This window comes from Syngnathus acus, chromosome 14 (assembly GCF_901709675.1).
Source record: "Syngnathus acus chromosome 14, fSynAcu1.2, whole genome shotgun sequence".
In the NCBI taxonomy this organism is placed as follows: Eukaryota; Metazoa; Chordata; class Actinopteri; order Syngnathiformes; family Syngnathidae; genus Syngnathus; species Syngnathus acus.
Genome location: NC_051099.1, coordinates 4,107,503 through 4,122,952, shown reverse-complemented (window position 1 = coordinate 4,122,952; position 15,450 = coordinate 4,107,503). Strand labels below are relative to the sequence as shown.

Here is a 15,450-nt window from a genome sequence, read left to right as displayed (position 1 = left end):
AGTTAGATGCACAAGCTTAAGTTTACTTAATATACCTTCAAACATCTATGAAAAGCATCATTTGTAAATATTTGCAATTTACTGCGATTATCTGTGTTTCTCTTTAGAGACGGTTGAATTTTGTAATAGTGTTTATTTATGTACCTGCAAGGACAAAGCGGTGTGTTCGCTAAATCATTCCCCGCAAAACTGCAATGTTTTGTTTATTTTGTAAAGTTAATGTGGGGAAAAAATTCACAAAACACTTTTCTTATTTCAGTTCCGTTTCAAATAATCTTGAAACCTTACCCTCGCCATAATTTGTTTTACAATATTTATAGCTACGTAAATTATCCAACAAAACTATCCATCATAATTACCCAATAAAACACAAAACCTTCCAAACAGCTCGCTGTCAGTATTTTATTTTATTATTTTCGTATTTGTACAAATTGCTTCGACGATTTTACGTAGTTTACTAATGGAACGAATCATACTACACTTGTCCTAACACGGTTTGTTTATGAGTACGGTGAAAAATAATGTATTTGGTCGTCATCGTAGTTGTGGCATATCTGTTTTGTTTAAAATGCATTTATTATCGACATCGGCGATCTTTAAAACATGGATTGCATGCGTTAACCAAGTTAGAAACATATGGATCTGATATGAACTGTCTCGTTGTAACCGCGCATCCGGATGATGAATGCATGTTCTTTGGACCAACGATCATACGACTTGTTGAATGTAATGTCAACGTGCATTTGCTCTGTTTATCGGAAGGTACGGTAACATCACATTTCTATGAAGTCTACTTTATGATGAGTAATCGTGTGTTCGCTGAATTTTATTGCAATAGTCATAACATACAAGCTTCCCCAGATATATTTAGTTCAAACCCAATAATTGAATCTGGGATCCAAAATTGATATTATTGTGCACTGAGGGAGTTTGAGCTAGGCAACTTTTAAATTAAAAAAAGATCTGTGATACCTTACATTTAACACTCCTACATTTCAATGCACCTGCAACCTTATGTGTACAACACCAATTTGCTTACAGGGAACTACTACAATCAAGGTGCTGAGCGTAGACAAGAACTTTTCAACAGCTGTGCTAAACTGGGGATACCATCCTCCAGAATTACCATACTAAACCACAAGTAAGCAATTTTCACATATGTAATAATTCATTTAAAAAAAGATGCTACCGTGTACCAGTTCCAAGCATTCACCATTCAATGTCTTAATCTCCTTAATCACGACCACTATGATGATGCGAAAATTGAATTTCTTGTAAGAGCACAGCTTCTGTCAAAAATGTTTATTAAAGCACCCCCAGGCTGCTGCCCAACTATGGATTTGTCTGTGTGTGTATGTCTGTCAGCGACTGTATCTGAACTTTGATCTCAGAACTGGATTGGAGCCCATTTTCCACTTCTGCTGTTTGAGCACCCACTTAATCAGCTTTTGGCAAACTCCAGCCCCACTCACATTTGACTTCATGCTCGCTCTCTCACCGCTCTCCTTGCACGCCCCTCCCAACATCCCCAACTCCAGTCGGCTAGATTTTGGCAAAGCTCTGAAGCACTGCTAATGTAGGTCGTACCACACTATCTGACTCGATGAGTATGCCTCGTGCTTTGTGGCGAACCACACTTTGCTCTTAACTATCTCTGTTTTAAACTTCCATGGGTCACATGCAGAAAAATCCAGTGACTGCATTATTTGGTCTGCCAATAAGATAATCGTGCAATTTGATGGAAGACGTGTCGGCACTTCTGATGAGGAATACACATGTACTGTATTAAAGGAATAACTAACTCTGCAGTTTAATTTATAAGTTGCACAGACAGCAGATGTTTATCCTACAAGCAAGCACTGTTTACCAAAAGTGCCCTTTTGCCCCCCTGTCACAACTGTAACTTGGAACTCTAAGACAGAATGTCAGATGACATGTAAATCCAGTTTGAAAATGGGATTTTCCCATTATTACTTATGAATAGGACAGCTGTGTTGACAGAATTTGGGGCCCCAGCGCATTTTGTGGCCATTGTGATCACGCTCGATCGGAACACGCTCGGCTGCCTCTGCACTCGCACTGGCTTGACCTCGGTCTGCTCCCGGCAGATCAGAACTGCTTACTGCACAAACCTAACAGTGTCGTCTTTTATAATCTAGACTTCCCCTGATATTTCTCTAGTCGGTGAATTCAGCTTGTGTTTTAATCCCATACCAAATATCTACAATGCACGACAAATATCAAAAATGCACGACAGGCATACGATTCATGGATCAACCAATGTTTTCTGGTTCAATTGGAATTGCTATGACCACAAAAAAAAATTGATTAACACGACTAAGCTGAGTTCTGAGTGTCACAAAAATGTCATCAGCAAGAATTGCTGAATAGAGATACAAAGAGAGATACAGAATCGCAATCCTTAGAAATCGACATTTGGCTAAAGTTCGGCGACGGCACATAAAACCGCCTGCAAGCAATTAGGCATCCACATGCAAAGCTACAAGTACGTAGGTTATTTTAGGACATTTTGCTGCGTTGCCATAGTGACGCCAACACTTGGTCTGCTTGAGGAAAGGTCAGGTATCTTGTGTCTTTTGTTCATTTCCAACATCCCTCCCAGCCAGAAACCAAATGTCTAAAATAACAGCTGAATGAATGCAGTAGTGAGAAATATAAGCCATGAGACAAATAGCAAATAATCGTGTTGAACTTTGTGGAGCGTTGAAGCCAAATCCAGGAAAGAAATGATCAAATATTGAGCCAGATTTATTTCACAGTGAAAGACAGCTCGCGCCTTTGGCTGGAGTCTAAATTGAAACATCTTATTAATTAGAGGCAGAATACATTTGGTTGTTCTGTTTGCATAGTTGTCCTATTCAAAAGGTCCAAACACATGATGTGATGTTCCACATGATGGCTATGAACAGCAGCCCCTCCTCCCTCTGACACTGCGACCCCAAAGCCTGACCCTCACTGGCCTGCCTCACTGCCAATAGTTATGTGACCTAATCCATCACTTCCCCCAACTTGCTCAACTGTCCTGACTCATTGTTTGCGACAAAAGGAAGGGCAACGGGAGTAGACGTGACCCCGCAACCACCCTTGCTTTATGCACGCACATTTATCTCAGGCAGGCAACTTAAATGCTGGAGGGGGGTGCAATTTTCCATCACTGGTGGGGAGGGGTTAACACTTTCTCACTATATTGCGGAAAGTTGACACTCCTGTGAGATTACAACCCAGACATGACTAGTCTTAATAACATTCTGATGTAATATCAGTGCAACCAAGTGAAGCCAAAGTGCTTTTCTTTTGCCTTCCAGGAACCTTCCAGATGATCCCAAAGCAGAATGGAGAGTCTCCCTGGTCAGCTCTATAATTGTGAAGCACTTGAGAGCTCATACATTCCACATGGTATACATAACATAGCTTTCCTTTGATTTCCTGTGTGATAACTCCTACTTTTCATTCTGCCAAGGCAATCTATTTGCTTAAGCATGTTTTAGAACCTCAACATTCTTGCCCCTAATTCTGTTTTGCTGTGGTTTCTATCAAAATTCTGCAACACTATTATTTCTGTTCAAGCGTGACGGGATTTTCAGCCTTCCTAAAATATAAGTAGGGCATTTAGGATTTCGTGCGTTAGTTTACAGATGGATTCATATCAATCCCGAGTTTGAATATGCTACATAGCATTTTTTTCTCCCACATGCTCAAAGGTTCAAGCATGCACACAGAAAAAAAATGGCCTCTAAATATCAGTTGGCAGATGCCAAGTACCTCCACAGACTGGGTCAGAAACCCGACAGCTAACCAGGAAAATTGTTCTCGCTTTAGATTTGTCTTCACTCACTCACTTGTTGGATGCATGTGTCCTTCCAACCACAAAGTGACATTTTTTGTTGTTGTTTCAGGCGCTGACCTTCGATGGAAGAGGAGTCAGTGGCCATAGCAATCACGTAGCTATCTATAAAGCTGTCAGGTAGATTGAATTTCAAGGCTTGTTTGGTGTTTTTAATCCACTGACATTTCTGTCTGAGTCAATCATTAAAAATCATCTTACACAACATGGCAAAAAAAAATAAAGGCACAGGAAAACAATCGTTTTGCCAAAAACTGTGAACCTTGTGCATTTTTACAATGTTTTTCCAGAACATCTGTACATGCCAAAAATAATTCTCAAAAGCAGTCTGCTGCGCTCTCAAATAGAAGCAATAAATCCTGACACTAAATTGGTGAAGTGGGACCGCTCTGGTTTGGGAGTATGACCAAATAAGCTTTTTCTCCTGGCATAAATGTACTTTTTTTTTTTTTTTTTTTTAATCTTCCAATCAGATCAGGTCACAAACCTTTCACTTAAGTTATGGTTTTTGATGCAACTACATAGCCTCATTTTTTTAGGACATTGATTACATTTGTATTATAATCACCAATCTATCGTCTTTTTGTCATGTCAAATATGTTTTGTTTTTTTTCTCCTCTCTTCCCTCAGGCACATCGCTTCCACTCACCAACTACCTAATGGTAAATTTGATACCTTCACCGTATTTAGTAATTTTTCTACTTGTGACAACATAGGGTTCTTTTGAGCTATACTGGAAGAAAATATGTATTGTACATTATCAGCATTAATGTCAGGGTCATTAATGCTGATAATGTACATTACATATTTTATCATGTGCATTTAGGGATAGTTACATTTTGTTTGTTACGATATAGCGCCCCCTTGTGCACACCACAGATGCAAGTGATTTTTATTTGTACTAAAAAGTAATCTATTTGTATTTTGTATTCACAAGGGAATTTGTGATGCTTTACAGCAGGGGTTTTCAATATTTTGGGGCCAGTGTCAGGAAAAAAAAACTAAATACTGATGACAGGTTTAAAAGAAAATAATTGATCCAAATTCAATCTCATTTAATTGTCCATAGTGAGCTTTAGGACCACTTTAGTGATTAGTTTTCAAAATATAGGACAAATGAGTCTTCAATTAACCTAACATGCATCTTTTTGAAATGTGGGAGGGAGCCGAGGGAAACTGGGGCAACATGTGAACAGATTGAGAGCTAGTCAGGTCAACAGGGGCTGTTAAGAAACAGAGCAATTAATCATGTCGCAATAGTCAGCACAGTTGCCAGGCTCCATCAAACGCAACCTTCAGTGAGTTATCTAAAAACCAGAAGGCTTGTAATCAATCATGCTCAAGCCGGTTTTACAGCTTTAAACTGAATGGACTGAGTAACACCTCATCTGTCTGACTGACCTGTAACGTGATGAAGCTTCACGTGGCTATACAGCAAGTTAACCTAATAAAGACATTTAAGCCTTTTCGGCCCATGCATGGTTTTCAATTTCATTAACAGAAAGCTGTTTGAAATTTGGTCGATAAATTTAGGAGATCCTAAAAAAAAAAGGCAGATTTGTTCAAACACTGACATTGCATCATAAAAGAGAGCAAAGCACTTTCTTGGAATGAGTGAAACACTACACTGTCTGAATCAAAATGTTGTTGGCAGAAAAAAGGGTTACTTGTCAACAAGATAAAAAATGTGATTAATTTTTTTTTAAAAAATTGGATGTGTGTGTGTATCGTTAAGCCCAATATAATTTGACAGCCAGGGTCATATAAGGACGCTGTATTATTTTCAATTCCGCTAACGTGCCAGGGAATTGTCGGCATGAATGATAATCATCTGCAAATGTCCTGAACATGAACCAAAAACTCTCTTCCCGTTCCCTAGACTGCTGTTTGTTGTCCTTGGTAACTGTCAGCCTGTTAAGGAAATATGTTTCCTTCCTGGAACTTCCTGTCAGCTGGCTGCTTCCTTCAGTGCTCTGCTGCATAATAGGCTCAAATGGCTACAGGCAGTGCAAAGTAAGAACAGTAAAGACAGTTTGACCACTATTATCTGTTTTTAAATGTTATTCTTAATTCTAATTTTTTTTTTTTAGGCTGCCATGCTTTGTCATCGCACTCAACTGGTTTGGTTTCGGTATCTGTACGTCACTTTCTCACGCTACATGTTCGTTAATACATTCCAGATGATTCCACGGGGACCAAAAGTTAATCAAATGTATTAGGATTTTATACGATGCTATTTATGACTTGAATAAGCTGACCTAAATAAACTCATAAGAGTTTTGCCTCAAAAATAAGCACAATTTTAGTATGTTCAGTCATTCTTGTGAAAAAAAAAAAGTCAATCTGCACTGTATTTTATGGTGATCAAAATACTGATTTTTATACCACAGCAAACTTATTTTGTCTCTTCCAACTGACTGCCCTTCTTTTGATTTGACATGTCTTTGATTGTCTTGTGTGCTTTCATGCTTTCCTCCCATTTGTCCCCCAAGAATTTCTCTACTGAAACACTTTGCACTGTACCTAGATCCAGACAGTGTGGAGCGACACCTGAAAAGAACATAATGGGAAAAAAAACAAAAAAATAAAGATCATGATAAAACAAAATTGTTTGCATCCTAGTTTTTTTGAGTGGATTTCCGTATTTGCCTGTCATGTAAAATCTGTTTACACCAAACTCACACTATGCTCAGTTGGGTGTTTGCAGTATAAAGAAAACATGTTTACATTACATGGAGAATCATCATGTGGTGCGTCAACAATTCTCCTTCATACCGTATCCATCAGGGTTGGAGCGTGGCGTGTAGAAACTCTGAACACCACACTTTTTGCAGAAGGTGTGCTTTGCAGTGTGAGTATTGAACGTATAAGTGGTCAGATGATCCTCACCCTAGGAAAAGAAAAAAGATGAAAACATGACTGTTTATATTTTTTTTTGCCGTTGTAAACTCTTTGAAAAACAGAATCCCTACCTGCAAAAGAGTAAAGTTGACCTTTGGGACAATGAAATGACGGTTTTGTTTCTTTGTGCAAATACTACAGCTGGAAATGACAAAGACAATGTCAATAAATGTTATGTTTTTGCATACTCGTGAAAAATAAAGACCCATACTTGCAGTCAAAAACGTGGAGGTCTGGAGCACTCCAGACTTCAAACCGAACAGCTCCACAATGGCAGCCACCGGTATGTTTCACAAGAGCCATTCTGAAACAAACGGAAGTTTTCACAATGAATTCATTCATATTTTCCAAACAGTTACATGAAAGGTGATTGTATTCAGCTGACCTTCCAGCAAAACTGGACCAACTTGCTTTGCGCAACCACGTCAAAGGTCCATCACAAGTCATTTACATAACAAAAATGTCCTCATTCTCAGCTACTGATTCCTCCCAGATCTATTCAAATGTGATCATCGTAAATATCTTTGTTGTCCAGAGCCGTGATAGATCCCTTTCACGTGATAAACCAGTTTTTACAAGTACAAGGGATGGGCTTTTTCCTGGAAGATTTTTGGGGTCATGTAATTATTTCCAAGCATGGAGGAGGGCAAAGTACAGCTGACTTGCACAAACACATTCCCTCCTGGGTTGAACTAGTTCAGCCTGACACATGGCTCTGTGTTGGAAAACTCTGACGCGGTACATCACGGGTTGGGTGTCATGTAACATGTTGCGAGATGATACGCTATGACCCAGATACAAGAATATAAGCTCTATCTTATCAAATCATCAACCACATATAGAAAGCCACGAAGCCATATACAGATTTGTAAGCACTTTGTTTTAGTTTATTATTTTATGACATATGGAAGGGTGTCTGAACTTGACTTTGGCCCTTGGTGTCTTGACACTTTTGCATACATTTGAAAATATGTACAGTACTTTCTACACGTTACATTACTAAAAAATACTTAATTCAACCTTTGGATGAATACAGGACATTTAAAAAAAGGGCAGATATAGATCAAACTGATCATAAAATGAATTTATATTTTTGGTACTTAACTACACTTGCGTCTGTACTTTTCTACTCAGAAGTCAAACACAAAAACCCCAACCAAAAGATTTACTAAGTGATTAAGTTGAGGTGAGGCCAACTGTGGCAGTCCTCACCCAGAGACTAAAATAACACAAGCTAGTAGCACGTGTTTAGCAGTCACGTTTAAATGGGATCAAATTAGTACCCCCCCCATTTTGTCGTCTCACCTTGTGCCATTTCGTCAAGTTGACACGACACAAAAACAAAACAAGAACAAATTCACTCAGTAGTGCGTCAAGGCGAAACAAAAAGAGCCTTGTACAAAGTCTGATAAAGTCTAGTTGTGTCTTTGTTGTTCTAACGATACTCGTCGACATTTTAGGTTACTTACTGCTCAGCAACCAATGACAAATCAAACAAACAATCCCTCCGTCCAATCAAAGCAGGAAGATTCGAGAAGCCGAGATCCTTCGAGAAGACTCCAAGGAGGACCTTATTACCATGCAATATTATTCCGCCGGGCTCTCCAAGTTTTAAAAAGAAAGTCGTTTTATAATGTTTCTGTCGTTGTTATTCGATCGTGTTTATTCTTAAAACGTACTTTAAGTGTACTGGGTGTCAACAAAATTGACCGTATGGATTGGAATACGGTCTGGCATGGAAGTAGCGTACTACTTTTTACTGCGGATGGATATTGTCAATGACGTGGCAGTTGCTACTGTATATAAAGAGATTTTCCTGACGCGTTGCAGTAGAGGTCGACAACGCACCACTTTCGGTACATAACAGAACTTGAGTTGTTCCAGCGCTTCGGTCTTAAGTAAGTTCATTTTCTATATGTATTCTATATTTATATTTCTATATCAATTGTCTCTGGCGTGAATTGGATCGTTTTGCGGTTATAAACATTCGCTTACTTACCTGGTCTTATAACTGACGGTGACGCATTTTAAAACAAATAATGTAACGAAACTCACAAACTACTATATGACAGTTCTTTGACTATTACATTGTCAATTTCATCGTTTTTTTTATCAATCAATGGATTCAATGACTCGCTGTTAGCTACAGCAGTGACTCGACATTTTCAGTGGAAGCTCCATTATGGGCGACGGCAACTGAACAAAAGGGAGTCAACAAGATCTCAAAATGGCGCTGTCTACATGAGCGCTAATAGATTTTGTTTTAATCAACACCTTTACATACAGTATGTTAATTAAAATAAAATTACATTCAAATTGTGTTTGTTAAAAATCTAATATTTCACTTTGGGGTTTTGAGAGAGGATTTTAATATTTTACCCTTTTATCTTAAATCGTCAGGTTGAAACATGCAGATCTTTGTGAAGACTCTTACTGGCAAGACCATCACCCTTGAGGTTGAGCCCAGTGACACCATTGAGAATGTCAAGGCCAAAATCCAGGACAAAGAAGGCATTCCCCCTGACCAGCAGAGGCTGATCTTTGCTGGCAAGCAGCTAGAAGATGGCCGCACCCTGTCCGACTACAACATCCAAAAGGAGTCCACCCTCCATCTTGTCCTACGTCTGAGGGGTGGCATGCAAATCTTCGTGAAGACCCTCACTGGCAAGACCATCACCCTTGAGGTTGAGCCCAGTGACACCATTGAGAATGTCAAGGCCAAAATCCAGGACAAAGAAGGCATTCCCCCTGACCAGCAGAGGCTGATCTTTGCTGGCAAGCAGCTAGAAGATGGCCGCACCCTGTCCGACTACAACATCCAAAAGGAGTCCACCCTCCATCTTGTCCTACGTCTGAGGGGTGGCATGCAAATCTTCGTGAAGACCCTCACTGGCAAGACCATCACCCTTGAGGTTGAGCCCAGTGACACCATTGAGAATGTCAAGGCCAAAATCCAGGACAAAGAAGGCATTCCCCCTGACCAGCAGAGGCTGATCTTTGCTGGCAAACAGCTAGAAGATGGCCGCACCCTGTCCGACTACAACATCCAAAAGGAGTCCACCCTCCATCTTGTCCTACGTCTGAGGGGTGGCATGCAAATCTTCGTGAAGACCCTCACTGGCAAGACCATCACCCTTGAGGTTGAGCCCAGTGACACCATTGAGAATGTCAAGGCCAAAATCCAGGACAAAGAAGGCATTCCCCCTGACCAGCAGAGGCTGATCTTTGCTGGCAAGCAGCTAGAAGATGGCCGCACCCTGTCCGACTACAACATCCAAAAGGAGTCCACCCTCCATCTTGTCCTACGTCTGAGGGGTGGCATGCAAATCTTCGTGAAGACCCTCACTGGCAAGACCATCACCCTTGAGGTTGAGCCCAGTGACACCATTGAGAATGTCAAGGCCAAAATCCAGGACAAAGAAGGCATTCCCCCTGACCAGCAGAGGCTGATCTTTGCTGGCAAGCAGCTAGAAGATGGCCGCACCCTGTCAGACTACAACATCCAAAAGGAGTCCACCCTCCATCTTGTCCTGCGTCTGAGGGGTGGCATGCAAATCTTCGTGAAGACCCTCACTGGCAAGACCATCACCCTTGAGGTTGAGCCCAGTGACACCATTGAGAATGTCAAGGCCAAAATCCAGGACAAGGAAGGCATTCCCCCTGACCAGCAGAGGCTGATCTTTGCTGGCAAGCAGCTAGAAGATGGCCGCACCCTGTCAGACTACAACATCCAAAAAGAGTCCACCCTCCATCTTGTCCTGCGTCTTAGGGGTGGCATGCAGATCTTCGTTAAGACCCTCACAGGGAAGACCATCACCCTTGAGGTTGAGCCCAGTGACACCATTGAGAATGTCAAGGCCAAAATCCAGGACAAGGAAGGCATTCCCCCTGACCAGCAGAGGCTGATCTTTGCCGGCAAGCAGCTAGAAGATGGCCGCACCCTCTCCGACTACAACATCCAAAAAGAGTCCACCCTCCATCTTGTCCTGCGTCTTAGGGGTGGCATGCAGATCTTCGTGAAGACCCTCACAGGGAAGACCATCACCCTTGAGGTTGAGCCCAGTGACACCATTGAAAATGTCAAGGCCAAGATCCAGGACAAGGAAGGCATTCCCCCTGACCAGCAGAGGTTGATCTTTGCTGGCAAGCAGCTGGAAGATGGCCGCACCCTGTCCGACTACAACATCCAAAAGGAATCCACTCTCCATCTTGTCCTGCGTCTGAGGGGTGGCCAATAATCCGTTACAATTCTGTGTTCAAGTCAGAAATAGTTTTGTTAATTTCAAAGGCATCTGCTGTGATGGCCAAATGTTCAATGCAAATGGTTGAAATAAAGAGTTTTCTTCAAAGATATATAAATACTGTGCAACAATACATTTTTAAAAAAGTCTTATTGATTTATTACAACTACACTGAATTTCAGCAGACCTGCTTGGTGCTAGGGATGATGTTCCACATTTGTTTTAGGATCAAATCAACCCAGTTTACATTTGATACCAACTGATCCCACTCAGCTTGGCTGTTCCTACAGGTGAGGTGTTCAAACAATCATACTGAGTGAAGATTTGGAATAAATGCTTTTCAAATTCTTTTAACTGAAAATCATTACAGTAGAACAGACTATTGTGCAGCTGTTATAAAATGCGATATATATATATATATATAGTATTGTAAAAGCTACCCATATCCCCAAAAATGACCTTTTACCATATAATTTTAAGATGCCATGACTAATTTTCTGTAATTGAGCAGATTCTACAATCGATTCCCTCCATTTTTAACCTGCAGTGCTTCTCACGTCAGTATGTAAACACTGAGCCTGCATCATAATTTGTGGATGTAATTTAATTTGCTCCAGGTCCATGTTGTCTGTACATAAGATGGCCTGGTGGTAAAATAAATATACTGCTAAGAAAAGAACACCATTGGTTAATAAATTTGATGTCCATTGAGGTTAGCACATTCAACTACAAATACAGAAAATATTTAAATTGGTCATTCAGATCTGGGATGTTAGCTTTCTTCAGTAATATAGATTACATCATTGATTAGGGCAACAATGGCCAAATTTGACTTTCTGCCATTTGAACATCTTCGGTCATCATAAGAGTAGATATTCATAACTTCAGTTAATGATCTTAAATGTTTTTCATTTTCATGTTATACTCTAGATGGCAACACCACCTTATTGCATTAGCTACCTTAGTGTTTTCACTATCACGAATGTGACCTTTGAAAATGATATTTCACTAATAAAGTGGCCGGTTATTAGGTACACTTGAAAATGGCGGTGTACCTAATGGAGTGTCCAAGTGACGTCACAGATCAAACAGCCAATCAGGAGGTGGGGGTGAGGGCGGGTGTGGCACTTTTCACTTTCAATAGGTACACTACGCGAGGTAAAAAAAAAAAAAATGAAGGGATGCGCCGTTATGCAAAAACGGGGAGATTATGCTTCTCTTTGGGTAATCTTGATTTTATAAATTAAAGTCCCAATGATCGTGAGCAGCAGCAGAGCCCCATTTCATCCCCTTACACTGTGTGCCAAACATGGAAGAAATGGGTACCATTTTTAGAGTCTCCGGTATGACCCGGCCGGGGTTTGAACCCACAACCTTCCAATCTCAGGGCGGACACTCTACCACTAGGCCACTGAGCTGGTAACTACTATAGTGGTATAACACTTATAGTAGTTTTTAAATACCGTGTATGCATTACACCTAAATATTGTTATCCAATATATCTACTGCAATTTCACATTACATTCACATTCTGGTTTGAAATTTACTTTTAATAAACATTTATGTTAAAACTTGTCCGGTGTTTTATTCCTTGTTTCTTTATTCGCCAATTAAAACATAAAAATCTGACATTTGGTTAACTGCTTTATATGACAGTATGTGTAGGTACACCTCATGGACACTTCAATAGGTAGGTAAAAAAAGAATAAAGGGTTAATTGCACAATAAACACATTTGGGTTTATTCTCTCACCTGGGATCAAACCAAGTTCTTACCGAGCAAGAGCCCGTGTCACTAACCAGTCAGCTTTTTCGACCTGGAAGTCCAAGGTCATCTTCACTGTTTTGTACTAGTGATGTTCAGTTAAAAGATTTTGAAAAGCATTTATTCCAAACCATCACTCAGTATGATTGTTTGAACACCTTACCTGTAGGAACAGCCAAGCAGAGTGGGATCAGTTGGTATCAAATGTAAGCTGGGTTGATTTGATCCTAAAACAGATGTGGAACATCATCCCTGGCACCAAGCAGGTCTGCTGAAATTCAATGTAGTTGTAATAAATCAATAGGACTTTTTTTTTTTTAAATGTATTGTTGCACAGTATTTATATATCTTTAAAGAAATACATCAAAATAATAGCTTTAACCCTTTATTTCAACCATTTGTACTGAACATTTGGCCATCAGAGCAGATGCCTTTGAAATTAACACTATTTTTGACTTGAACACAGAATTGTAACTGATTATTGGCCACCCCTAAGACGCAGGACAAGATGGAGGGTGGACTCCTTTTGGATGTTGTAGTCGGAGAGGGTGCGGCCATCTTCCAGCTGCTTACCAGCGAAGATCAACCTCTGCTGGTCAGGGGGAATGCCTTCCTTATCCTGGATCTTGGCCTTGACATTTTCAATGGTGTCACTGGGCTCAACCTCAAGGGTGATGGTCTTGCCAGTGAGGGTCTTCACGAAGATCTGCATGCCACCACGCAGACGCAGGACAAGATGGAGGGTGGACTCCTTTTGGATGTTGTAGTCGGACAGGGTGCGGCCATCTTCCAGCTGCTTACCAGCAAAGATCAACCTCTGCTGGTCAGGGGGAATGCCTTCCTTGTCCTGGATCTTGGCCTTGACATTTTCAATGGTGTCACTGGGCTCAACCTCAAGGGTGATGGTCTTCCCAGTGAGGGTCTTCACGAAGATCTGCATGCCACCACGCAAACGCAGGACAAGATGGAGGGTGGACTCCTTTTGGATGTTGTAGTCGGACAGGGTGCGGCCATCTTCCAGCTGCTTCCCAGCAAAGATCAACCTCTGCTGGTCAGGGGGGATGCCTTCCTTGTCCTGGATCTTGGCCTTGACATTTTCAATGGTGTCACTGGGCTCAACCTCAAGGGTGATGGTCTTGCCAGTGAGGGTCTTAACAAAGATCTGCATGCCACCTCTAAGACGGAGGACAAGATGGAGGGTGGACTCTTTCTGGATGTTGTAGTCAGAGAGAGTGCGGCCATCTTCCAGCTGCTTGCCGGCAAAGATCAACCTCTGCTGGTCAGGGGGGATGCCTTCCTTGTCCTGAATCTTGGCCTTGACATTCTCAATGGTGTCACTGGGCTCAACCTCAAGGGTGATAGTCTTGCCAGTAAGGGTCTTCACAAAGATCTGCATGTTTGCACCTAAATGCATAAAAAACATCAACTGTATTAAAAACCTGAACAGGAAAAAGTGTTTTGATGTTAAATGCATAAAACGTCAATTGTATTAATAAACTGAACAGGAAAATGTGAGTTAATTATGAGGTACCCCTTTAATCCATGGGATTTATTCATAAAATCATGTTAATAAAAGGCAAATTGAATTAATTGCAATAACCAAAAGCATGGTAAGTAGTAGGGTGGGGGGCGCGATTCATCAGTTATCAATCTACCAGCGCCATTTTGAGACCTTGTTGACTTCTTTATGTTCAGCTGCTGCCTACCATAATGGACGTTCTCACCGAAAATGTTGAGTCATTGCTATTGTCAACGTCTAACCATTGTTCAACAACCAACGACGACAAATTGTAAAATCAAATCTCACACAGTGGTTTGTTAATCGAAAGAGCACACTCAAGTATCGTAACTCTTTTTAAAATCAGTCACCGTTAAAACACAAAAGCAGCCGATGCTGAAGACCAGGTTAGAGTGTTTACAGAAAAATGGGGGGAAACGATACAAGTCAGGCCACAGACAGTTGAATCAACGAAACGAGCGAAATTAATTCCTACTTACAATAAAGTGACGATATTAAAGATTGAGTTGGTCGTCCGTAGAGTCTTTGTTGCTTTCTACTAAAGTGTTGAAGATGGCGCAAGCGTCTTTATAAACTAGAGGCTGCCACGTCACTGGAAATATCCATCCGCATTAAAAATATATATTTTCATTCCCCGGCATACAACTTTTCAAACTCTGGCGTTTATTTCCTTCACGCCTGTTGCGCTTAAATTATGTTTTAAGAATATGTACACAATCAATTATTAATAGCGTACTTATAAAACGATATTTTTGACAAGGGTTGCTCCGCGGATTAATATTACATTGGACTGGGGTCCTTCGTGCCGGAATTTTCTCACAGGAGTTTGGGAGGAATACATTTGAAAAATTGTAAATGATCGGCGAAACATCATTCTTAATTTTTTGGTGGGATTCTTTAAAAAAAAAAAAAGAAGTTGCGTAAAACCCTAAAACAATAGAATTGGAATTTTTTGGGCCTTTCTCAACCACCTTGTGTTTGCATTTGTGATCTGGCAAAAAACAAGGGTCCTAAAACTGCGGTCCTGACACTGTGATGCAATTACACAATTCAGTCACTAGATGCCACTGTAGAATAAAGAGGCGGAGATTACGTTTCTGTCTTTGCAATAATAAATGAAAATTCCTGAACTAGATAGAATCAACCTGTTTAAATACACT

General features: G+C 40.7%; 4 protein-coding genes across 8 annotated transcripts; 2 read left to right on the top strand and 2 right to left on the bottom strand.

Annotated features, from left to right (window-relative positions):
• The first annotated feature begins 486 nt into the window (after positions 1-486).
• On the top strand, positions 487-6,874 carry pigl (phosphatidylinositol glycan anchor biosynthesis, class L). Its single transcript, XM_037270611.1, has 7 exons — positions 487-762; positions 1,042-1,141; positions 3,327-3,417; positions 3,918-3,985; positions 4,496-4,527; positions 5,745-5,878; positions 5,956-6,874. Exons 1-7 carry the CDS (start codon positions 522-524, stop codon positions 6,082-6,084), a joined length of 795 nt encoding a protein of 264 aa, XP_037126506.1. The 5' UTR covers positions 487-521; the 3' UTR covers positions 6,085-6,874.
• Positions 4,003-13,056, bottom strand: cenpv (centromere protein V). 4 transcript variants are annotated; one of them, XM_037270618.1, is made up of 6 exons: positions 8,236-8,412; positions 7,152-7,261; positions 6,978-7,070; positions 6,838-6,907; positions 6,641-6,755; positions 4,003-6,415 (listed from the first exon to the last, which is right to left on the bottom strand). In XM_037270618.1, exons 2-6 carry the CDS (start codon positions 7,211-7,213, stop codon positions 6,261-6,263), a joined length of 495 nt encoding a protein of 164 aa, XP_037126513.1. In that variant the 5' UTR covers positions 7,214-7,261; positions 8,236-8,412; the 3' UTR covers positions 4,003-6,260. The 4 variants fall into 4 exon arrangements, with proteins under 4 accessions (XP_037126513.1, XP_037126516.1, XP_037126514.1 ...); XM_037270621.1 differs by lacking the exons at positions 7,152-7,261; positions 8,236-8,412 and adding an exon at positions 8,072-8,195; XM_037270619.1 differs by lacking the exon at positions 8,236-8,412 and having other exon boundaries at positions 6,978-7,076; positions 7,150-7,464.
• LOC119134082 (polyubiquitin-C) lies at positions 8,541-11,028 on the top strand. 2 transcript variants are annotated; one of them, XM_037270545.1, is made up of 2 exons: positions 8,541-8,657; positions 9,149-11,028. In XM_037270545.1, the coding sequence occupies exon 2, from the start codon at positions 9,175-9,177 to the stop codon at positions 11,002-11,004; it is 1,830 nt and encodes a 609-aa protein (XP_037126440.1). In that variant the 5' UTR covers positions 8,541-8,657; positions 9,149-9,174; the 3' UTR covers positions 11,005-11,028. The 2 variants fall into 2 exon arrangements, with proteins under 2 accessions (XP_037126440.1, XP_037126441.1); XM_037270546.1 differs by having other exon boundaries at positions 8,568-8,664; positions 9,167-11,028.
• Positions 13,057-13,140: 84 nt separating the features above from the next.
• Positions 13,141-14,911, bottom strand: LOC119134121 (polyubiquitin-B). Its single transcript, XM_037270609.1, has 2 exons — positions 14,770-14,911; positions 13,141-14,175 (listed from the first exon to the last, which is right to left on the bottom strand). Exon 2 carries the CDS (start codon positions 14,165-14,167, stop codon positions 13,250-13,252), a length of 918 nt encoding a protein of 305 aa, XP_037126504.1. The 5' UTR covers positions 14,168-14,175; positions 14,770-14,911; the 3' UTR covers positions 13,141-13,249.
• Positions 14,912-15,450: the final 539 nt, after the last annotated feature.

Excerpts from the sequence above, each read along its gene's own strand:
- cenpv (XM_037270618.1), bottom strand. The coding sequence starts at position 7,213 with ATGACTTGTGATGGACCTTTGACGTGGTTGCGCAAAGCAAGTTGGTCC. Across the intron at positions 7,071-7,151 it reads TGGTCCAGTTTTGCTGGAAG|AATGGCTCTTGTGAAACATA; the intron begins GTCAGCTGAATA and ends CGTTTGTTTCAG. Across the intron at positions 6,908-6,977 it reads CTCCACGTTTTTGACTGCAA|CTGTAGTATTTGCACAAAGA; the intron begins GTATGGGTCTTT and ends TGTCATTTCCAG.
- LOC119134082 (XM_037270545.1), top strand. The coding sequence starts at position 9,175 with ATGCAGATCTTTGTGAAGACTCTTACTGGCAAGACCATCACCCTTGAG.
- LOC119134121 (XM_037270609.1), bottom strand. The coding sequence starts at position 14,167 with ATGCAGATCTTTGTGAAGACCCTTACTGGCAAGACTATCACCCTTGAG.
- pigl (XM_037270611.1), top strand. The coding sequence starts at position 522 with ATGTATTTGGTCGTCATCGTAGTTGTGGCATATCTGTTTTGTTTAAAA. Across the intron at positions 1,142-3,326 it reads ATTACCATACTAAACCACAA|GAACCTTCCAGATGATCCCA; the intron begins GTAAGCAATTTT and ends TTTGCCTTCCAG. Across the intron at positions 4,528-5,744 it reads CACTCACCAACTACCTAATG|ACTGCTGTTTGTTGTCCTTG; the intron begins GTAAATTTGATA and ends CCCGTTCCCTAG.